Raw genomic sequence first — 22,653 nt, 5'->3', positions numbered from 1 at the left:
GGTGCAGCCACTATGGAAAACAGTATGGAGATTTCTCAAAAAGTTAAAAATAGAAATACCCTATGACCCAGCCATCCCATTACTGGGTATCTATCCTAAGAACCTGAAATCAGAAATCCCAAGAGTCCCTTGCACCCCTATGTTCATCGCAGCATTATTTACAATAGCCAAGACATGGAACCAACCTACATGCCCAGAAACTGATGATTGGATAAAGAAGATATGGTATATATACACAATGGAATACTACTCAGCCATAAAAAAAGACAAAATTGGCCCATTCGCAGCAACGTGGATGGACCTTGAGGGTATTATGTTAAGCGAAATAAGCCAGTCAGAGAAAGACGAACTCTATATGACTCCACTCACAGGTGGAAGTTAACATATTGACAAGGAGATCTGATCCGTGGTTACCAGGGAAAAGGGGGGGTGGGGGGAGGGCACAAAGGGGGAAGAGGTGTACCCACAACATGACTAACAATAATGTACAACTGAAATCTCACAAGGTTGTAATCTATCATAACATTAATAAAAAAAAAAAACCTCTGGACCAGGTTTGTGAAACAAACCTCTGCCTGTTTGGTGCTATTAAAGGAAAGACAGCAACCCCCAGTCATCCAGCTCAGAATTTTATTCTCAGGACCTCGTCAGTACTGCTGCCTTCCACCAGGACTTTAGGAAGGCGGTGCTCCTCACCCTGGCTGCACGTAGAACCACCCAGCCCTGCTGGATCAGACTCTGACAGGTGGGTGGGTCGGTGAGGAACAACTTTCGTTGTTTTTTTGAAGATTCTTCAGGTGACTGTAGCCACTATAATGGCTCCCACAAAACGCATTAAGACTCAGAAACAGCTTGTAGGACGACACCCTCCCAAAAAACAGCACAGCCTGAAGGGGTGACTGGGCAGCCAGGCTCCAAAGCCTGCTGAGCTGAGCAGCAGCCAAGAGCAAGGTTTGGTGTTTACACACTCAAAATCAGCTCTGCGTCGTCACAGCAACTCAGCCCAGCACAGCTCCTCCTTCCCCTCTGCGGGTTCATGCCAGGCTTTGCTGCTCTCTGTTATGATCTTAATGTTCTTGGTAACCTGGCCCGCTGCAGTCTTTTTATTTTCCTGCCACTTGCTCCATCTTCTTCTCGTGTGTTTACTAGTGAGTAATAATACTTCACCTGCATGGGACTCAACAACCTCCAGTCCCCCGAAATACACCTGAAAACAAGAGGTAGCAGAAAGGGCCTGGCATGGCCAGAACTGATGTTACCAGGCCTCTGCACTAAGTCTGTAGGGAAAGCACCCAAGACCCTTGCTCTCGTCTTACCCTCCTTCTTTTAACATTTAAAACAAAGTTATGGTTTCTAAGGCCTGCAGGAAATCAGAAGTAGGGAAAGGAACTGTTCTTGGCAGGCGCACTGAAAGCTCCTAAAGTGACTGTTGATCCCTGAATAGCAAGGACAGGGGCAGAAAAGCTCTAAGAAATGGATGCAAGAATTCAGAATGCCAGACAGTGTAGGCCCACGAGGGTCAGAGCAAACAGTTTTACACACCTCAGCAGGTCATAAAGCCGTCATGACTTGACTTTAGAGTGAGTATGACCCGGATCGCCAAGACAATGCTGTGTTCAATTTAAGGAGGCAAAGTAGTGTGTTGTGTTTTTTAATTTCAAGCATTCCAAATGGTTAAAAGTTTTAGTGCTTAAAGAGGTAAACTCTTAGCTATCCAGAACTTATTTATGAGTACTCTAGATAATTAAGATCTAGCCTATTTGTTGTTTCTATTCCTTTATATCCTTATCCCTAAAACATTAAAAATAAAAGCAAAAGATTTAAGACAGTCAGGTCTTATTTGATACACTTTCTAGGACATGGCTCTGATTCTTAGCAATACTTGCTATTAACCTGGTATTCTGTCTCGGCCAAATTTCTGCCCATGTGATACGTATGAGACTTGATCCTGTTTCTTTGCTCATTCATCTGACTGGGAAAGGGTGATAGATGCCACCCTGTCCCTTGAGCTAGTAATTCTATATCACTTCATCTCAGCTAGAAAATAAACCAGTATGCGCCACCTCCGCCTTCATTATGTACTCTATAAACAGAATGCTTGGCATATAGTAGGCATTCAGTAAATACTTGCTGAATGAATGAATGAGCCAGTTATCCACAGGGTAACTATAAAATTAACTACTTGCATGAAGCTATAAATTTGATAAAGAGCCTAGCCCACTATGAGAACAGCAACCAAAGAACACCAGCAATTCTGGCACCGGGAAGATCAAATGGTTGATAGACTGTTATGTGAAAAAACTAGGATGCATAAGTACACAAGCTGTGATCATAAGTTAAAACAAAAGGTATGAGAAAAAAGACTGGAAGGACATAAGCCAATATGTAACTTAGCACGTTTACTTCGCACTTTCTTGGTGTGTGACTCTCTTCTAAGCATTGCAGAGTTAACCGAACTCACCACTATATTGCCAGTGATTAACTACAACTTAAAAGCAAGAATTCCAGCAACTGGGAACTGTCACCAGCCAAGAACACTAATTATGTAGATAGGATAGGTTAAGTGTCCTTCCAAAAAACAGTCAGAATTCTAATTCTTCGCATGTGCACTACTGCTGACAGACTACTGAGTGTGAGTCTGTAGTAAAACCCTGGAACACGCCAGTTTTAGTTGAGGAATACCAAATGTTATTGGCCCTTTTTAATTCAGTCAGCAACCCTGGGCCATGCATCATCAGGTCACAGCCTATCAGGCGACCCCTGTAGTTCAGTCATGGCCCTGGGACTATCCTCTGAGTCACAGCCTGAGAAGATGTTTTTCCAGTATACCTAAATGGATTTATAACTCGGTCAGTGCCCAGACCTCAGTGTGTGAGGAGTATCTACACGTATCCTGTACACATATATGCAAATGTATATGCAGTCAGCAATCCCAAATTTATATGTATCCTCTTAATAATCTGACTGATAATACTATAGCAGGACAGGTGATGAAATTATAATAGATCATAAAGGTGTAAAATAGTATTTCTGGGCATAGTTGGGTACCCTTGATTCCTTATATCATTTAAGAAAAATGGCAGAGAAAATTCCTAGCAGTATTTAACAGACTGTAAGTGAAACGTAGTCTTAGTACCCAGTTTTGTATTGCCTCAATATAAAATTAGTATCTTCAGTTTAAATTTGTATTTACAAAGAGACTTTTGATTCTTGGGGATACTGTTATCATCTTCTCTGTTGACATCCATATAATATATGTTTTTTCCTCTCTGGGCTGAGTTTCATGACATATAAACTTCCAAAAGAAAATTGGGAGGGCACCAGGCATGAGTAACCCACTCTGCTCTTTCCCCCTCCAGGTTACCCCCTGGCTTTGTTTTACCGGCATTACCTTTTCTACAAGGACAGCTACCTCATCCATCTCTTCCACACCTTCACAGGCCTCTCAATTATGTATTTTAACTTTGGTGAGTGAACAGGATTAGCAGTGGCACCACAGTTAGAGGGAAGCTGGGAAGGAACAGACTTGAACAAAATTTCCTGGAGAGAATTTGATGGGTTGGAAAGTTTTAATGCTCTGCTTGCAAAGACAGGGTTTGTATGGACAGGAACACAGCTTAAGCTTTCCTCTCCCAGATAAAAACATTTTGAGAGTGGCTACCCTTCCCAGACTCCATCAACAGGGAGGGAAGCTTCAGTTTCTCTCCGCTGTGGCTATCACTGGGTGACGGATCCAAGGCGTCCCCTCAGGAGCATCCCTTAGCTCCAGCACTCAGAAATACAGTAACTCCCTGATCGTCCATTGTATTTATACAATTCATTTCCTTCCCTTCCTCCAAAACATGAGGCTATTTTGGAAAAAATATCTAATACCAAAGTTTTTTCTTTATATATTCTCTTTGTGTTTAGAAGTCTCAGGAAGGGCGGGAATGCAAAAAAAAACAGGCTAAAATTTGCTCTCTTCTCTGCATCCAGGAAACCAGCTCTACCACTCCCTGCTATGTGTTGTGCTTCAGTTCCTCATCCTTCGACTAATGGGCCGCACCATCACCGCCGTCCTCACTACCTTTTGCTTCCAGATGGTAAACGTCTTTCCCTTGGTAGCTTAGGTCACTTTGGGGGTGGCGGCAGGTCAGGGACTGTGGTGTAGAAAAAGCAGTGAACTGGAAGATCCAGTTTCTAATCCTGTCTCCCAGCAACACTTGGCAGCATGACATCGGGGAGGTCACTTTTCACAGACGCCAGGTGTCTCATCTTCAGATTGCAGTGAAATCCATTACCTGCCTCAGGGAAGGGGTGCCAGCTAGTCCTTTGCATAGGACTGTGCCGTTAAGATTCTTTGATTTTGACCAGGATTAGCGCAGCTGTCCGTGAGGGGAGTCACTTAAAGGCAAGGCAGAAAATCGACTAGAATGAGCTGCAGAATCTAAGCATCTAAATTCTCAGCCCTCATTTTGCTGAGAAACCTTGAGCAGGTCTCTTCCCCGTTATAGATTCAGTTTCTCCATTTATAGGAACTTCTTAAAGCCTTTAATGATGAGACCAGGAGAAAGGAAAAGTGAAAAAATACATTGGATTTCAGAGCAGGGAGAAGATAAAAGGAATAGTAGCAATGGTAGAATAAATAATTCCCCCTCTCCCAGGCCTACCTTCTTGCTGGATATTATTACACAGCCACTGGCAACTACGATATCAAGTGGACAATGCCGCATTGTGTCCTGACCTTGAAGCTGATTGGTGAGTGGTGGACCACTGCCTTCCCCTTTTACGCCAGGCTGCTCCCCATCTGACCATAACCCTCCTCTGTGCTCTCCCCATGCACTCCTGGCTACACTCAGTCCACAGGCCACCTCCTCGGCGTCCTCTCCCTCTACTCTACCCACACCTTCTCTCTCTGCTCAGGTTTGGCTGTTGACTACTTTGACGGAGGGAAAGAGCAGGTAAGTACCCTTTCCTCCACAGAGAGGTTAAGAAATTTGACCAGAGGGAAGGAGAAAGGCTGTGGTTACCAAAAGACTGGACCCAAATGCTAGGGGCAGAGCCTCTTCCTCATCCCCAGCCTGTGTGATCTCCGTTGCAGATAGCACTGAGCAAGGATCAACAAATCTAATTTGCCCAGATCCAGCTCTTACACAAAGTCCAGAGATCAGTGCCAGCAAGGCATTTGGAAAAGCAGTAGCAGCCAGCTGTTGCTCAGCTACCCTGCACATACTCATTTCCACGTGAAGCAACTACTTTTCTCCATATCCTCCCCTCAAAGAGATGGCTATTGGAAGAACCCCAGTCCAGTGGGGCACAAGGGTGGGGAACACTCAGACTGGCTCTTGGGGGGAGATTCAAGGTTATCCTGAACCATTCATTCTCTTCTCGGCATAGAATTCCTTGTCCTCTGAGCAACAGAAATATGCCATACGGGGTGTCCCTTCCCTGCTGGAAGTTGCTGGTTTCTCCTACTTCTATGGGGCCTTCTTGGTAGGGCCCCAGTTCTCAATGAACCACTACATGAAGCTGGTGCAGGGACAGCTGACTGACATACCAGGGAAGATACCAAACAGGTAATTGCCCCTCTTGGTCAAGACCTCTGTGTAGGTATCTCACCTGATACAAAGCCACTTCTGGAGTGACTTTCCTAACGGCCAGTCCTGGCTGCATTCTCCAGCATGGTCCTGGCCCCAGGCCTGTGCCTGTTCCTGGCCTGTGGCAACAGGCACGCCGTACCCGCTCACTGCCCGCAGAGTGGGCCCTTTTCAGCTTAGGTCACTTCCAGCCATCCATTCTGACCCCGTAGTACCAACATAAAAATTCATTTTTATGCCACAGGATTTTGCCTGAACCAGTTATGTCCCTGCCTTTAAAACTCATTTTCTCAGTTAAAAAAAAAAAAAAAGATTGTTAAATATATAAAAATGTATGTAAATATATATCACTGTAGAAAATTTAAAAGTCACCAGAAAAATCCTATCGCTGAGAACTTGTCTGCCTAAGTTGAAGCATCAATTGAACCACGATAGGAAGGAGCAGATTGAAAGTTGGTCATTATCACCTCTGCACTGGGCTTCAGTCCCGACGTAGACTGAGGACACTGGTGAGACCTTGAGATGAGTGGTACCCTGAAGGGTAGGCACCACAGACTCACCCACACTGCTCCCCTGCTGTCCGCCCTGCCCTGCAACTTGCAGGGTTTTGCATTCACCCTTCCTCATATCCAGCCACAGAGAGAAGATGTCTTTCCCTGAGACTCAGTATAGACCTCAGGCAGCGGAGCTTCTCATCCCATTCCAGACCAAGCCACACTTGGAGACACTCCTCTCCTGTTTAAAGGTTGGAGGGTGATGGGATTCGCTCTGCCCGCTGTGACTCTGCTTGTTCCTTTCCAGCACCAAACCTGCTCTCAAGCGCCTGAGTCTGGGCCTTGTCTACCTAGTGGGCTACACTCTGCTCAGCCCTCACATCACAGAAGAGTATTTCCTCACTGAAGACTACGACGTGAGTGGTTACTAACGCAGCAGCAGTATCACTGCATGAGAGATAGCAAACGGCCAGGCGAGGATCCCTGTAGATAGCCAACAAGCGGGTGATACCATCTACAAATGCATGTTGGTTTTGCTCTAGATCTGGGAGAGTTGGTGTCAATGCCAGCCGGGCCGGGACATGTTCATCAGCCAGCACTGAACGACCTTCGCGGGCACAGAGCTGTGCCAGGTGCACTTTTAGCACCCCTCGCCTTCCCCAGGAGCAGCTCTTAGTGTGCTTAATCACAGCCAAGTGACTCCTCAGAGCTTAGCAGCTTCTGGTCCTCTCCAGCCCGTTTCCTTCTCTTGATAGATTGAGGGGTTCTAGGGAATTCAAAACCCAAGGGAGGGGGAAGTGCTGGCTTTGGCTCCTGCCCAGCTGAAAGGCTTTAACAGTCCCATACCCACTCTGGGAAAGTCACCCTCTTTAAATTAAGGTTGGACATGGATTTATCAAAGTCCCATGGTACTAGTGTCCCAAGTGCTCAGTACTTTAAGAGAAGAGCTAAGGACAATGCTGTTTCTAGGACTCTCCAAGGAAAAGGAGGTAAATGGATGTTCACTGGGCTCCCTGCTTATTCCTCTTAGCCTCTTACAATGGCGGTGAAGCCAGCTGTCAGGTGGACATGAAGTAGTCAGCCGCGAGTTTGAAAGGGAAGAACAATAAGGGAAATTTGCCTTGCCCAGGTGGCATCCCTGATGCATGTGTGTTTTTTCTTCTCTCAAGAGCCGCCCTTTCTGGTTCCGCTGCATGTACATGCTGGTCTGGGGCAAGTTTGTGCTGTACAAATATGTCACCTGTTGGCTGGTCACAGTAAGTAGAAAAGATGAAACAGGGTCTTATTTAGACAAGCTGTGGTGGACAGTGGCGGGGAGAGTGGCAAGAACCCTAACTGAGTCGTTCCTTCCCTCAGGAAGGAGTATGCATCTTGACGGGGCTGGGCTTCAATAACTTTGAAAATGGAAAGGCCAAGTGGGATGCGTGTGCTAACATGAAGGTGTGGCTCTTTGAAACAAACCCGCGCTTCACTGGCACCATCGCCTCTTTCAACATCAACACCAATGCCTGGGTGGCCCGGTAAGCCGCAGAGGGAGGTCTGGGCCCTGGCTCCTTCCTTCCACCGCTTTCTGGGATTTGAGGGCAGGGATGTGTGATGTCACTTCTATCCATCTGTTCCCACTTTGGGTAGAAACTCCAGTCATTCTCACACACACCCACATGCTTTTGTCTCCACCCCCACCCCCACCCCCAAAGAACCATTCCTGTCACATTTGAAAAACAAGAGCAAGATATATAAGTGCCTTGAGTCCTGGGTTTTAATCCCAGTTCTGCCACTGGTTTTATGTTCTCCATTGTCCTGTTTGTAAATACCTTTGTTTATGGGTCCCCACCCCTGGAGTGTACGCAGCGTGAGTTAGAGAGCTGGTCCCCACTGCAACTTCAGCTTCAGGCACTCAGTCATTATCTGTTGTTGGCCCAAGTTCACCCAGCTAAGCCATAGTTCTGTTTTCTGTCTCTCAACTGTGAGTCATCAACCTCCCTGCCCTCCATCTCTACAGCTAATCAGACAGCACTGCTTCCCTTACCCCATGTGGCCCCAAGGGGGAGCCCGTCACCACCACTGTACTTCCGGGGTGCGAGGACCCGGAGGCAGGATGGTGGGAGTGCAAGGACTGGTCTGAGGCTCATCCTTACCGACCCTTTCCTCTAGTTACATCTTCAAACGCCTCAAGTTCCTTGGAAATAAAGAACTTTCCCAAGGTCTCTCGCTGTTATTCTTGGCCCTCTGGCATGGCCTACACTCAGGATACCTGATCTGCTTCCAGATGGAATTCCTCATTGTTATCGTGGAAAGACAGGTGGGCCTTAGGGTGGTGGCTGAAAGGGGAATGTGAGAAGGGGCAAGACATGGATGATCTCTCCCCTTCCTCCCCAGGCTGCCAGCCTAATTCGAGAGAGCCCAACCCTGAGCAACCTGGCTTCCATTACTGTCCTGCAACCCTTCTACTATCTGGTGCAGCAGACTATCCACTGGCTCTTCATGGGTTACTCAATGACTGCCTTCTGCCTCTTCACATGGGACAAATGGCTTAAAGTAAGTGAGGGCCTGCTTGCAAAGATGGGAGAGAATCACAAAACCTCAGGCCATAAGGCACATTCTATGCTCTTTGCCTACCTCAGTGGCCTGTATCTCTCCACAGGTGTATAAATCCATCTATTTTCTTGGTCACGTTTTCTTCTTGAGCCTACTGTTCATACTGCCTTATGTTCACAAAGCAATGGTGCCAAGGAAAGAGAAGTTAAAGAAAATGGAATAATCTGTTTTCCTGGTAAGTAAACATCCCTACAGCTAAGCTGAAACTGCCAGGTTACAGATTAGAGCAATAGCCTGGGGAGAGGGGCGAAGGGATTATTGGAAATTTGGGGTGAGTCTCAGGGTAGCCTGGCTTCTAGGAAACACAGTATGGGGCACTGACTACTCTAACTTAGGCATGGCAGGAAGAAGCTGGAAGGGCTGTAGACCAGGGACTAGAAGGAGTAACTCTGACCAGCCTCCCAATCAAATTTCTTCTCTTGCAGGTGGCCTAGAGCAGGAATGGTGCAGAAACTATTCATCTCCCTTTTCACAGCACTCTTTCGCCCCAGAGCACAGAGAACACAGAAGCCAGGGAGTGGGAAGACATGGCACTCCCAGCTGTACCTCTGCTGCCAGCCAAATCTTCATTTGGGGCAAAGGGGAAACTCTCGTGGGAGGAGTAGAGGGGCCCGTGTCTCCTCTCAGCTCCCCCATGCACGATGCCTTATCTCTCCCTCTAGCCAGGAATCTGTTGTTTTTTCCTTCTGCCAATTTACTATGATTGTATACGTACCACTACCACTGCCCCCCCCATGGGGGGGAGGGAAGGGGTACAAGGCCCCACCTGCTCCACTTTTTCTACCTTGGAACTGTACCAGATAAAATCACTTCTGTTTCTTCAGTTTTTCACTGCTAGCATTCCTGGCTGCTTTCCTTCAGACCAAGTTCTCCATGCCTGCCATGGCTGAACTACTCAGGGCTCTTTCCTTTCAAGCACAGTAATCTCAAAGGTTTGGAGCCAAAGCTCACGTGCAGAGCTGGGAACCAAAGTGCACACCCTGTAACCTCACATCTCTCCCTAAAGTCTGAAGAGAACCACCAACTGACACCATTAGATTCTAAGTTGAGAAATCGCCAGAGAACCACCAGGTTTGCAAGAACAGTATTTATAGGAGAAACAAATAGCAACTGTATAGCCTTGGCTTCTGCAAACCCCACAGTCTTGGTGCAAGAAGGTCATCTTCCAACAGTGAGTTGAGAAGAGGGTCAAGGGATGCAATGTCCAGTCTCTGTTTCAGAACAAGGTTCTACATCAAATGATGCCCCATACTTCTTCAAAGGCTGTGGTCAGTTTTGCACAGGTCAGGGCAGCAGAAAGGGGGTAGTTGCTGATGGACACCATCTTCTCTGTATACTCCACACTGACCTAAAGAGAGGACAGTTCTGTCAGCCAACTCAATCCCTCTGTAACAGGTTCATCCCTTCCTTAGGGCAGGAGAAACAGGGCTGGGCAAATATTTCACAGTGCTGCTATTGTCAGATTTGTCCACAGGGTGAAGAAGTCCTAGCTTTGACTATTAAAAATGTGCCAGCAGTCCTTAAAGGATGCATCCTGTGGCAGGATGTGGAACTCCCATTTGTCTTCCAGCTTTGTTCTTATCCTCTATTTCCCAACTTAGAAGGAAAAGGATTGTCAGAATCCTAACTCAGAATTCTGTACTAAACTCCAGCTCTATGAAGAATCTAAGAGTTGAGCCCAGAACCTACCTTGCCATGGGCAAAGGCCCCCACCACAAAAACAATAGGGTCACTGCTGGGCACCAACTCTCGGACATCACTGACGACGGGGGTAGAAAATGAAGTGCCGATTTTCATACATCCCACAGGGAAGTGATCTGACACTGGATTCTTAATTACCTAAAGAAAAAAAGAGAAAAATCAGCCCAAGAAGCATTCACAGAACCCTACCTCCAAGCAGGAGGTGTAAATACCTCACCTTCAAGAGCTTCTGGGGGCCGTCAGCTGCTCGGACGCTGAGTTTGTGTAAAAGCTGAACTAGGGCAGAAAGAAGGAGTTCAGAGCTAGGTGGAGACACTACTCCTTCTGCCCAGTAAGCTAACCAGAAACAAGCCTAGGAAGCGGGGCTCCACGTGTCCTTTACGTCCACACTGTACTGCTAAAACGTCATCAACAAGTGGTTGTCAAGCATATGACTAGTGGTGTGGCAATGGGTTCACTCCCTTTTTCACGCAGCCAGGAACCCACGCAGGCTTCACCCATGCACATGGAAAGATGATGAAGAGTCCTTGTTCTGGGATCAGTCATGTGCCCGCCTCCCTCCACTTCAAAATTCTATGTTTAATTTATCCCTTTTCCTCTTCTCCCTTCTTCACTACTGCCAAGTTCATTCTGAACTTTGAGTCCTAAGGATCTCACCCATGAGGCCACAAAAGCGGTCAAAGGTTCTGGGAATTCGAGTCTGGGGGTTCACTTCAATCAGCACATTCTTCTGTGTGTGGATATAAACCTGTAGCAGGCCAGCTCGGTTCAGGGGACTGTCCATCAGCATCAGTAGACTCTGAGGGCGGCAGAAACCGGGCACAGTTAGGACTGAAGAGAAGCAGCGTGCAGCTGCTCTACCTTCCATAAAAAGACTCCAGGGGTTGTGATCTCTGTCCCTGGAGTTACCTGGTGAGCTATGTCTGGTCTCACTTCTCCAGGGTCCCGTCCATTCTTCAACAACATAGACTTGTGCTTGTCACAGTTTAGCAGTTCATATGTCTTCCCTACCTGAAGGACAGGGAACATGATAGCAACATAAGCTGCTTTGACCGCGCCTAGTGGTTCTCAAAGTGTGGTCCCCAAACCAGCAGCAGCACCGGGAAATCTGTTAAGACAGTCAAGTTCTCAGGTCCACTGTAGATCTATTGAATCAGACACTCTGGGGGTAGAGCCCAGCAAGCCCGTCGGGGGATTACTGTGTGGCCATGTTACTCTCCTTTCTCCCCAACCCCCAGGGACCCCAGGCCCCGTAACTGATCTTCGAAGGAAGAAGGAAGGCGCAACCTGTGACTTCACACGATCTAGACTGGATTTAACTTTAAAACCTATGGCTATTAGGCAAAGCCAGTGAGGAACCAGGAAGGAGTGAGGTTAGTGAGCAAGGCTGAATGCTTGCTCATCACAGGAGCATTATGTATACACTGGGCAAAATATACACAGTCACTACCCTCAGTTTGCTTATAACAAACACTGAGAAGAGCTGCAAATCTGAACAGGAGGAAGTGTGACAATGCTCATGATGCAGGAGGTAGTTTAATCAAGGAATACTTCTCTCAGAAGTGACAGAAGAGGGATCGTCCCCACGTTTTAAGACGTGAGCAAAGGTACGAACAGAATAAAACGCAGAAATGCAAAGAAAGAAAATGATGCTGAGTAAGTGGGAACTGGGGAACTGAATGGCAATGGTTATAGATGAAACTGCTTTGTAAACTGCAGAACCCTCAAGTATCAGGCACAATGCCAGAAATAATTCAGGAATAACAGGGGCATGAGAATGAGGAGTACTATGCTGACAACTCTGTATACTAGAAAAGACACCAGCTCGAAGTTTGATACTAAAGATCTGTCTGGATCCATCTGTAGCAGCTAAAAGAAAGAATTGCAAATTGCAATTTGGAGTCCTAGGAGCATCAGGTGGTCAGTAAAGCGTCTAAAAACATACCACTAAATACAAATACAGGTTTTGAAAGCCTAAGTTTTTATCTATCAATAGAGCATATATATGTCTGGCAACCTCTTGAGATACATGACTTCAGAAAGTTTGGGGAAGAGGCATGCAGATTTTGAAATTAAATAACTGAAATAACGTCAGAGAGTAAGCATAGAGAAAGAACAAAAGGACTGAGAACTAAGTCCATGGGACACTTATAGAAGAAAAAGAACCTCTTAAATAGAAGAATCCAGTTTCAAACCATTAGTAAGTTATAACCAGGATTTTTGCTCTTTTAATGAAATAGAATAGAAAACAGAGTACCTCACATGTAGTAATGGTTTATGAAACTTTTGGTTTCATATACACTCATGCATCACATAATGACGTTTCAGTCAATGACAGACCACATATACAATGGTAGTCCCATAAGATTAGTACCATAGAGCCTAGGTGTGTAGTAGGCTATACTACCTAGGTTTGTGTAAGTACATTCTATGACGTTCACATAAGGACGAAATCACCTAACAATGCATTTCTCAGAATGTATCCTGTCAAGCGATGCATGACTAGTTGAGTGTGTATACTGGCTCACAATGTAATTTTTTTATTGTGGGTTGTGGTTAATAAACTTGAAAACCACTAACTAGAATAATCAGAGAATGAATACCATGTGTATTCATTTCCGTCATAGGTATTGGAGATAGAAGGATTTTTAAAACTTTATGGTCTGTCCTCGTAGAGCCTTCTAGATGAAGAGACAAACAGTAAACAGCCACATGAATACTTAAATTGTGATAAACATTATGAAAGAAAAATGGTTCCTTAAAGGAATATAATAGGAGGACCTGATTTATACCAGGAAGGGAGTCATTTCTAGGAGGAAGTAACATTTAACCTGATTGAAGAATGAGCAGCAATAATAGACTCAATAATTGTTAAATGAGTGACCATTAAGTAGGAATGAATGAAGCAAAGAGTAAAGGGAGCTTCCAGTTAGAGGAGATACGTGCGATGGCCTTACGGTATAAGAGAACCTAGTGCTTTCAAAGAGCTTAAAGAAGACCAATGAGGCTGGAGTATAAAAAATAAGTGGAGAGACAAGGGCCAGATGAGGCTGGCAGAAGCAAGAGGTACCAGCAGAAGGAAGGCAAAAGATAACAGTACAGAAGATTTCAGGGGCTGGCCTGCTGGCACAATGGTTAAGTTCGCACGTTCCGCTTTGGCGGCCTGAGGTTCACTGGTTCAGATCCTGGATGTGGACATGGCACCGCTTGGCAAGCCATGCTGTGGCAGGCATCCCATGTATAAAGTAGAGGAAGATGGGCATGGATGTTAGCTCAGGGCCAGTCTTCCTCAGCAAAAAGAGAAGGATTGGCAGCAGATGTTAGATCAGGGCTAATCGTCCTCAAAAAAAAAAAAAAAAACGCAATTTAAACCAGCTATCATTTCTGTCACCCCTGGAGTACCATTAATGACAACTCAGCCTAAATTCTTCCAGAGCACGCTCCAGGAATTTTAATTTGGCCAAGACTTTTTCAACTTCTTAATAAGTAACCTGGAATCAGTAGCAATAATAACTAATTCCAAGTGACAGACATTATTCTAAACTTACACGCATTAACTTCTTTAATCCTCTCAACGACCCAGTAAGGTAAGTACTACTATCATCCCCATGGAACATATGAAGAAATGAAGTAAGTGGTTAAGTGAGATTCAGAATAGGCTAGAAAGATAGAAGGCAATTAAGTGAGGGATGAATACCTAAGAACCTATAATTAGGTTAGAAATATCAATTACAGAACAAAATGAAAGGAAATCTGATTAGCTGATCATTTTAAAAAAAAGTTTTCTAGACTGCAAGTAATAAACTGCCACAGTGGTTAAGATGTAAAAGTATTAAATGATCATCTGAGCCATACAGTGTTTCGAAGTGGACAGTAATACAGAGGATGATGACAGTAGACACCTTTTAGCAAATTAAATCGTTAAGTCCTTACAAATAAAAGGTGGGCAGACTACGCTACAGTAACTACCCTTCTCCTCTGCCCCGTAACTTAACCTGGGATGATGTACGGTGATACAATGGACGAAACTCCTCTCCCCCTAGATGACTTTATATCAAAAAATCCTGGTAAATCAATTGGAAGCAAGGCCGTGACGGCTGCAATGGGATTTAAGAAGGGCAGAGGAAAACGAGTAGTGCCAACCCAGGATGTTAAACCAAGAGGCAGTCAACTAGGCCACTCTTCCTCCAAAACATGTTTCACCTCTGCTTTCTCCATCCGCGTTGAGCCCTTCACCCTCATCCCACGGGGTCCCATCCCATCGATCTACTAGTTCTCCTCTTCTTGTCCCAAACTACCTTGACCGTCTCCAGACTGGCCCCTTCCAGCACCACAATGAGCCTACGGCCTCCGATCTTGCTTCCCGCCCCGAGTCGGGGCCGCTTGGGCGCGACGGCATCCCAGCCAGGCTCCTGCTCCCCAGCCCGTCGCTCACGAGGTTGGAATCCACCGCTGGGCGCAGCCATCTTGCCACCGGACCGGAAATTGTGCTAACGTCCCTAGATTAAAACCTCTGGCTCGCCCGAATCGCTAACTTCCTCCCGGCTGCCATTTTGAAAGTGGGCGCTTGGAAAGGAAGATGACTTGCTGTCTGGCGCTACCGAAGTCTCTCTGGGAGGGCAGGGTTCCAAAAAAGGGCGGGAACTTCCGGATGCGTAATTCCTGTGCGCGAAGTTCGGGTCCGCAGTGGCCCGAGGGGAGGGTTTAGAAGGGAGCGCACTTCCGGTGCCCTTTCTCCCGCAAGCACCTCGGGCCCCGGACCCTCGTGTGAAGGGTGCGAGCCCTAAACTGGAGTGGGGTAGAGGCGTGCGGGTCGGCACCCCCTGCTGACGCTGGTGCCGCCGGCCTCCGGATCGGACATGGCCCAGAACTTGAAGGACTTAGCGGGACGGCTGCCCTCCGGGCCGCGGGGCATGGGCACGGCGCTGAAGCTGCTGCTGGGGGCCGGCGCCGTGGCCTATGGCGTCCGCGAATCCGTGTTCACCGGTGAGCACCCTGCGCCCGCCTCTAGACACCAGCCGTCCCTCCCAGACCCCCACCCGGCCGCGCCGGGTCCCCGCGGCCACCCAGCCCCTCACCCCGCCCCACCAGAGGCCGGCACGTACTCCACGCAGCGGCCAGTCCTCACCCCCACCCTCTCCCCACAGTGGAAGGCGGGCACAGAGCCATCTTCTTTAATCGGATCGGGGGCGTACAGCAGGACACCATTCTGGCCGAGGGCCTTCACTTCAGGTAATGGCGGGCAGAGCGGACTTATCCTGACCCTTCACCCTTGAACGCCGACCCACCAGTGGCTATAGTAGGACTTTCAATAGGATTCCCCGATCTCCCAGGACAGTGGGTGCTGCTTAGAGTTCCAGCCGCGCATAAACTGTTGCTTTCCAAAGGGAGAAGAGAATTTCTCCTTGTTCGTAGTCATTAAGAGGAGGAGCAGGCCAGGAAACACGTGGTGATGGAAAACCGGGCAAAACTAGTGACACTGCAGTCTCCTAACACCTATCCCTGTTCCCTTCCCTCCAGGATCCCTTGGTTCCAGTACCCCATCATCTATGACATTCGGGCCAGACCCCGAAAAATTTCTTCCCCCACAGGCTCCAAAGGTAGGTCTGGACACGGTAGTCACTGGCAGATGGGATACCTAAAGTAAACAGGGGAGCGAGGCGGAGACCCTGGGGGCGGGTGGTGGTGAGCTGTAGTAACAGCACTTGCTAGTAGGCTTAAATCAGTACATTCTGGACACACTGTGTTTGCTCATTTCTGTTAACTGCTCCTCCCCCGTGTTGTAAACTCTGTGAGAGCATTGTTCATCCTTTCTTTTGTTCACTGCCTAGATCAAAGCTTTGTTTTAAAGCCCTTTTTTCTTTTAACTGCTTGGTTTATTAATTATATTCACTAGTACACCCTGTCCTTGGGAAGCTTGGACCCACTCTTCACTGGTGCACCTGTTCTCTCATATACACACACAGAGACGTGTACACACTGAGGCAAGGAGCTCACCTGTAATGCACTTTTTCATACTGTGTTTAGTGCAGGTCGCTTAAAATTCCCTAAACTCTGGACCCTGGGAATAAAGGATTCATAAAACACAATTCTTGTCCTCGAGTTCTTGCAGTCTAGTAAAGGAGACGGGTGGTTATGGTACAGCACATAGAGCCTACAGTGCGGTTGCACACAGTACAGTGGCAAAAAAGAGATTAGCTTTGATGGAGGGGTTGCAGGTTGAGAAGACTTCACAGTAGGTAAGGATGCATTTGGCCTGTGCCGAGTCACATCTTGTCACCTAAATTACCCTCCTCCAGACTGCACAACATTGCACTAGGTGTGGAGGGAAATGCATGGAGGAGAAAATGCTTGGGAGGGGTGCTAGTCTACCAGGCCAGATAAGGCCCCCATGGCCTTGAGCAGCCACTGCTGACGTCGCTCTTAGACCTGCAGATGGTGAACATCTCCCTGCGAGTGCTGTCTCGACCCAACGCCCTGGAGCTTCCCAGCATGTACCAGCGCCTAGGGCTAGACTACGAGGAGCGAGTGTTGCCGTCCATTGTCAACGAGGTGCTCAAGAGCGTGGTGGCCAAGTTCAATGCCTCACAGCTGATCACCCAGCGGGCCCAGGTCTGACTCTAGCTCCTGTCACCATCTGATTTGTGTCAGCTTTTCCCTGCTAGGCCCAAGGCACTGGGGGTTAGGAAAGGCAACTCAGAAAAGGGTTGTGACCCTAGTTCCATTTCCACCTGAAAACTGTACTCATGGTCATTGTGGGAAACGAGGAGAGCCAAGACTAGAACTCGATAGCAGTCATTGTTAGGAAGCATGGGAGAAAACAGTAACAACGTCTGGGGGTGCATACTGGAGAGAGTAGAAGGTTAGGAGTCAGTGGGACCTGCTGAAAAAGAGGAGCATGTCCTTTCCACCTCAGGTGTTGTAGTGAGGAGCTGAGAAAGGGTTAGTGAGCTTGCTGCCATTTTTAGGAGAGCTGGTATTTAGAGGATCACAGCAACACACCTTCCTTTCAGTTTTCTGGTTCCCTCAAACCACTTTCCCCTTCCCCCCCTCACCCCACCCCCCAGGTATCCCTGTTGATCAGACGGGAGCTGACAGAGAGGGCCAAGGACTTCAGCCTCATCCTGGATGACGTAGCCATCACAGAGCTGAGCTTTAGCCGAGAGTACACGGCTGCTGTAGAAGCCAAACAAGTGGGTGAGTTACAAGAGGCATAGGGCAAGGGTTTCTGGGAATGCAGGGGGAGGGCTGGGGTTCCTGACACCTCACATTTCTGACCCCTTGACCCTCTCCCACCACAGCCCAGCAGGAGGCCCAGCGGGCCCAGTTCTTAGTGGAAAAAGCAAAGCAGGAGCAGCGGCAGAAGATCGTGCAGGCTGAGGGTGAGGCTGAGGCCGCCAGGATGATATCCTTCTGCTGGAGAGGTGTCAGCTCAGCCCCCGGGGCACCTTGCTTTCCCAACCCTCCCTCATGGGCTGGCTGATGAGACTAAGGCGAATGCGACTCCGTGCTGTCTATCCTTGGCTTCCTGGGGGTGGAGGTTTTGAATGGGATCTGAAATCTTAGTGGGGTACCTGAGGCCTGGCTCCTCACTGTAATGCAGATCAACAGCACTGCTGGCCTTGCCTCTGTTTCTGCTGCTACCTCCAGTGACTGGCAGCTGCCTGGAGGAGGGCCCACAGGTGGGGACCAAAGTAGGACTAGGCACGAGGCAGCTGAGCGCAACCTTGGATCTGACAGCCCAGAGGAGGGCTGGAGTGAGGGGAGTAGTAAGGATGAGGCCAGGGATTGAGGCTGGCTTGTGTGACCCCTTAACTTCACCCTGCCCACCTTGGAGAAGCACTAAGCAAGAACCCTGGCTACATCAAACTGCGCAAGATCCGGGCAGCCCAGAACATCTCCAAGACGGTGAGTTGAGAGCCCAGCCTCTCAGGGGCTGCCTTGAGAGCAGATGTTTTCTGTTAAAGTACATTCAAGTGGAGGAATTAGAGTCTTGCTCATTCAGGTTTCTACTCAAACTGGCTTGTCTGACACTCTTCCCCTCTCACCAAAGAAGATTCCTCTGGGCTCCCCTGCCCTTTTCTTCATGCCTGTTATCATATTGACACATCAGCGGGGCTCGCTGCTCTCGGTCCTTGTGTGAGGGCAGAAAGCATGTCCTCATTGCTGCATCCCTGTTCCTGACTCACATGTGTTCCATCGGTGGTTACTGAATTGCAAAGATGGGGGTCAAAGTCAAGTATCTGTCTTATTCCCTGCCCTGTAGATTGCCACATCACAGAATCGTATCTATCTCACCGCTGACAACCTCGTGCTGAACCTACAGGATGAAAGTTTCACCCGGTGAGAGATGTGACTGTCCCAGTGGGGTGTCACAGAGAACCTGGGACCTGAGTCTGGTCACTTAGGCTCTGGAGCCTGTTGCCAGCTTACTCTTGTGACCCTTGAAAAACACCATTTCTCCGAACCAAAGTTAGAAAAGTGGGTGGTTGGTAATTCCTAATGAATATCATAGGATTGATTTTTTTAAATCAAAAAGGATTATTCATCTAAAAAGCACTTTAATTGTAAAGGTTTGTCTAACTGAAAAGTGGGGAAAGATGATATTCACTGTACTTATTTGGGAGCTTTGAATTACTACTCTGGGGCACAGAAGGATTCTAGGAAAGGAGAGATGAGAAGTGGCATGGTCAGGGAACCCAGTGTCTTCCTCTCCAGAGGCTGAGATTTCTGGCTGTCCAACCCATTTGTCTTTTTCCCTTGGGAGCAGAGGTGGGTTTAGAGCTGTTTGGGGCCTGAAGCTGGCAAATCACATGTGCATTTCTCTTCTCTTTCTCTGTTCCCTGTTCATCTGGTGACCTGGTGTCCACAGAGGAAGGTAAATTGTTGATGCATCCTTGTTGCTATGGGGACTTGCGGCTCCTCTCCCGGTACCTGCCTCCTTCCCCCTAACCTCACCTTTCTGACCTGCCACACTCCCCTGCCCCCTCACACACCCTCATCTGGAAGGAGGGTAGTTGAGGGGGGAGTGGCTTGAGGTGCTCTGCCTCCAACATTTACGTCCTCTAATGTCATTCGTCTGTCTTGTTTCCACAGTGACAGCCTCATCAAGGGTAAGAAATGAGCCTGGTGAAGAACTGCACCCCCAGAGAAGTGGATCTGTGTCTCCCCTGGTGTTTGAGGAGCCAGCTTGGGGTCCAGCACACCCCCACCCCACCCCCAGTATCATGTGATGGTACCCTCTGCATTTCTCCTCCCAATCCTTAGATGAACGATGACTGACCCATTTTCAGGGGAATGACTTTCCTCCTCTCTGTATTGGCCAGGGGTATCGGGACAGTGTGTGATTTCTCAGTGATTTCCTACCGTGTTGGTTCCTCTCAAGGTTGGGAGGCGATAACCACCATCCCAGGAATTCTCAATAAATTTTTATTACTTAAGCTGAAGTTAAGTCTTCTGTTTCCGAGCTGGGTTGGGGAGGCACACATGTACTTTGATTACACACTCCTGGGTCTTTGCCAGCAGGGGGCGCAAAGACTGGCCTGCGCCCTGCTGCTCACCCTGGGAGCCCACCAGTCAGATCCAAAACAGGACCCAAGCTGGGGGCAGCAGGCCCTCAGATCCTGAAGGCCAGCTGCACTGTTTATCCTACCCTCTCTTACTACCACATCACCCCATTTATTTACCAACATCTCCTTTTTTAAGGCTGGAACAGCTGTGGCTTTGCTGAGCTAGACCAAAAATCTGATGACCCCAACACAGCTGCTTCCTTGGTAACTGGGTTCCGTGTAGCTGTCGGGGAGACCATTTGTGCCTGTCGAGGGACTTAGATGTTCAAAAGCCCAGTGAGTCGTGTTGCCTGCTGTGGGCTACCCATACTTTGAATTTCACAGTCACCAGATGCATTACCAGAGCTCTAGCTACAGAGGTGGCTCCACTCCCGCTTCTCTGGGCCCTCAGCAGAACAGGTGCCTGTCTTCAGTCCCTGTGTAAGCCATCTCACATCCCTCCCAAGACAGCCCTCGCTGAATCTCAAGCACCAGAGAAATGAAGACCCTGCTTGTGCCCACATGCCACTACAGCCCGTTTCCCATCCCTTGTCCTTAAAGGGAGACAAGGGACATTCGAAACCATAAGAGAGCATGCGGGACAAAAGTATGCACAGAAATTAAAGGCTTGGTGAGTAGGGGAGGAGGTGAGTCTTAAGGGTTAGGGCCTAGGTTCATCTTCAGCTTCTTAGATTTTTGGAGAAAGTAGATTAATTATCCCCTGCTTTGCAGGTTGAATGTCATGAAAGGGACAGGGAGATGAAGCAGATGTGGCAGCCCCACTCCCCAGGAGCTGGAAGCCTAAAATGAGACTGAGAGACAAAAACGGGTCAAGTGATCTCAGATCAGCCTGCCACAAGTTTCTATTCACACTTTATTTCTTTCACGTCCCCAAGACAGGAAGAGAATGGAGGTGCCTGGAGAGCAAGCATGTTTCCAAATCCTGCCGCAGCTCCAGAGGCAGCCATTTTGTCTCCTCCCCATTGTTCCCCTTTTCCTAGTGATTTTCCCCCCATCCGGAGGGGTAAAGGTCAGAGGTTGGTCAGGAGGCCTCCATGGTCTTCAGGGCTCCCTGAAGGTCATTGGCGAGGGAACCGGCCCGGGGGCCATCTTTACCAGACAGTGTTAGGAGCTTCACAATTAGACCATCCAACACTGTACTGGAAGATGGACCCAGAGCCGGCCGACGTGCAGCTCCAGGCTAGAGCTGACCAGTTGCTACAGGGACCCTGGCTGCAGGCCAGGTGAGGTCTCGAGAGTTCCTGAGCCAATCCCAAGCTCAAGGTCGGCTGTGGGTTCTGGATCCACCAAATGACAAATCACACTGGGTTGGGGGAAGGGCTCGGGGCCATTGTATCCCTTCAGCGGGCAGTCAGCCAACAGAGAGCCACCTCTTCTGCAGCACCCTCCACTCAAAATGAAGGGGCTTCCGGGTTGTGTAGGGAGGGTTGGGAGGGGGGGTTGCCACTGGGGCCTGGGGGCCTGCGGCGATGGATGTCGCTGATACAGGAACAGAGGCCTCCATCATTACCCGGCAGTATTAGAGACTCCCAACCAGCACCCAAACACTGCTGGGTAAGACGGGGGCCCCCGCCCAGCCTGCCCCCCTCCAAGTCAGGCAGTCCTAGGCCCAGGCTCCAGGTGGAGAGGCTGCAGAACCCCGGCTCCCATCCCCCCACCACCCGCGTCCCTGGGGACACTTCCGGGTGAGCCCTGCAGCCCGCCACCAGCCCCACCCTGACTCCTGATCCACTGAGGCCCAGGCAGGGCTTCAGCAGCCCCCTGCCCGTGTCTTCTCCACCTCTGAGCCCCTTCCTCCACCACCCCCACAGCTTGCCCCTGCCCCCAACACACAACAATTCGCCAGACCTCATCCCCCAACTGCAGTCCCCAGCTCAGCCCAAGGACCCCTTTCCGGGTGGCCTTTACCTGTCGGCAGGGCCGCCTGCCCCCTAGAGAGTGAGTGCCGAGGAGAGGAAGGGGAGCCGAGGCCCAGGATCCAAGGGCCGAGAGCCGCCCTGGCCTCCACTCTTCCTCCTTCCTTCTCCGCCTGCCAGGCAGCAGGCTCCTCACCTGGGCCCCGCCCGCTGCCCCTGCGCACAGGTGTGTCCTCCTGCTATAGGCTGCCCCCCCACCGCCTTAACCCCTTACCTCCCTGGGCCGCTGCAGGCGTCTCCTCTGAGGCCTGGCCACCCTACTAGGCCTCCCAGCCTTTCCAGGCCATCTCTTCTCTCCTACCTGCCTCCTCAGCCGCCAGGCCAAGACTAGGGAGCGTGGTCTCCAGAGGGACAAAGGGAGAGGCTGTCTTGGGTCCCTGTTGCCTTCCTCCTTGGCCTCTCCCCACAGCCACTCCTGCCCCCAGCTAGCCCATTCCTCTGAGGCTTCTGACCCTGCCCATGGTAGAGCTGGAGGCCCAGAGATCCCCGCGGTCAGCGAGGGGTCAGCTCGGCAGGGATTGGGTTGTGCCTCCGCCCATGCCCGGCCTGTGCTGGGCATCCTGTCTGTGGAGGGCAGGCAGGTCCCAGCAGGGCGCCTCCCCGTCCTCAGCCCGTGTTGGGGTGTTCCCCTGCTGAGAGGCCCAAGCTGGCCAGGAGCATCAGCACTGACCTGGCCAGTTGAAGCCTGAGCTGCTCCCCCTCAGCCCTCGCATGGCGCTGCAGGGAGAGGCCCCCGTGCTCTGCTCCGACCTCTGCTCCAGGGCCCAGGCAGAGCCGCCAGGGACCCACCTCAGTGCCT

General features: G+C 49.3%; 3 protein-coding genes and 1 non-coding gene across 4 annotated transcripts in view; 3 read left to right on the top strand and 1 right to left on the bottom strand.

Moving 5' to 3' along the window:
• The window catches only part of LPCAT3 (lysophosphatidylcholine acyltransferase 3), a 36,526-nt gene extending 27,027 nt beyond the window's left edge, over positions 1–9,499 (top strand). Inside the window, exons 2-13 of the mRNA XM_014866523.3 lie at positions 3,360–3,467; positions 3,976–4,082; positions 4,644–4,737; positions 4,903–4,940; positions 5,377–5,555; positions 6,378–6,486; positions 7,240–7,326; positions 7,427–7,590; positions 8,225–8,372; positions 8,450–8,608; positions 8,715–8,843; positions 9,094–9,499. Coding sequence (XP_014722009.2) covers positions 3,360–3,467; positions 3,976–4,082; positions 4,644–4,737; positions 4,903–4,940; positions 5,377–5,555; positions 6,378–6,486; positions 7,240–7,326; positions 7,427–7,590; positions 8,225–8,372; positions 8,450–8,608; positions 8,715–8,831 — 1,310 coding nt within the window. The 3' untranslated portion in view covers positions 8,832–8,843; positions 9,094–9,499. The remainder of the gene's footprint in view (positions 1–3,359; positions 3,468–3,975; positions 4,083–4,643; positions 4,738–4,902; positions 4,941–5,376; positions 5,556–6,377; positions 6,487–7,239; positions 7,327–7,426; positions 7,591–8,224; positions 8,373–8,449; positions 8,609–8,714; positions 8,844–9,093) is intronic.
• Positions 9,500–9,740: 241 nt separating this feature from the next.
• Positions 9,741–15,037, bottom strand: EMG1 (EMG1 N1-specific pseudouridine methyltransferase). The gene is made up of 6 exons (XM_014866525.3): positions 14,668–15,037; positions 11,279–11,380; positions 11,027–11,168; positions 10,587–10,645; positions 10,358–10,507; positions 9,741–10,016 (listed from the first exon to the last, which is right to left on the bottom strand). The coding sequence occupies exons 1-6, from the start codon at positions 14,833–14,835 to the stop codon at positions 9,903–9,905; spliced, it is 735 nt and encodes a 244-aa protein (XP_014722011.1). The 5' UTR covers positions 14,836–15,037; the 3' UTR covers positions 9,741–9,902.
• An 18-nt stretch (positions 15,038–15,055) lies between these two features.
• On the top strand, positions 15,056–18,791 carry PHB2 (prohibitin 2). The gene is made up of 8 exons (XM_014866524.3): positions 15,056–15,355; positions 15,517–15,601; positions 15,890–15,969; positions 16,797–16,981; positions 17,437–17,566; positions 17,671–17,774; positions 18,200–18,277; positions 18,636–18,791. The coding sequence occupies exons 1-8, from the start codon at positions 15,229–15,231 to the stop codon at positions 18,714–18,716; spliced, it is 870 nt and encodes a 289-aa protein (XP_014722010.3). The 5' UTR covers positions 15,056–15,228; the 3' UTR covers positions 18,717–18,791.
• Positions 17,845–18,108, top strand: LOC123280039 (small nucleolar RNA U89). The gene has a single exon (XR_006518550.1). It is a non-coding gene; the product is annotated as a small nucleolar RNA U89 (small nucleolar RNA).
• Positions 18,792–22,653: the final 3,862 nt, after the last annotated feature.

This window comes from Equus asinus, chromosome 22 (assembly GCF_041296235.1).
Source record: "Equus asinus isolate D_3611 breed Donkey chromosome 22, EquAss-T2T_v2, whole genome shotgun sequence".
In the NCBI taxonomy this organism is placed as follows: Eukaryota; Metazoa; Chordata; class Mammalia; order Perissodactyla; family Equidae; genus Equus; species Equus asinus.
The sequence above is the reverse complement of the archived record's forward strand: the minus strand, read 5'-3'. Positions and strand labels throughout refer to the sequence as shown.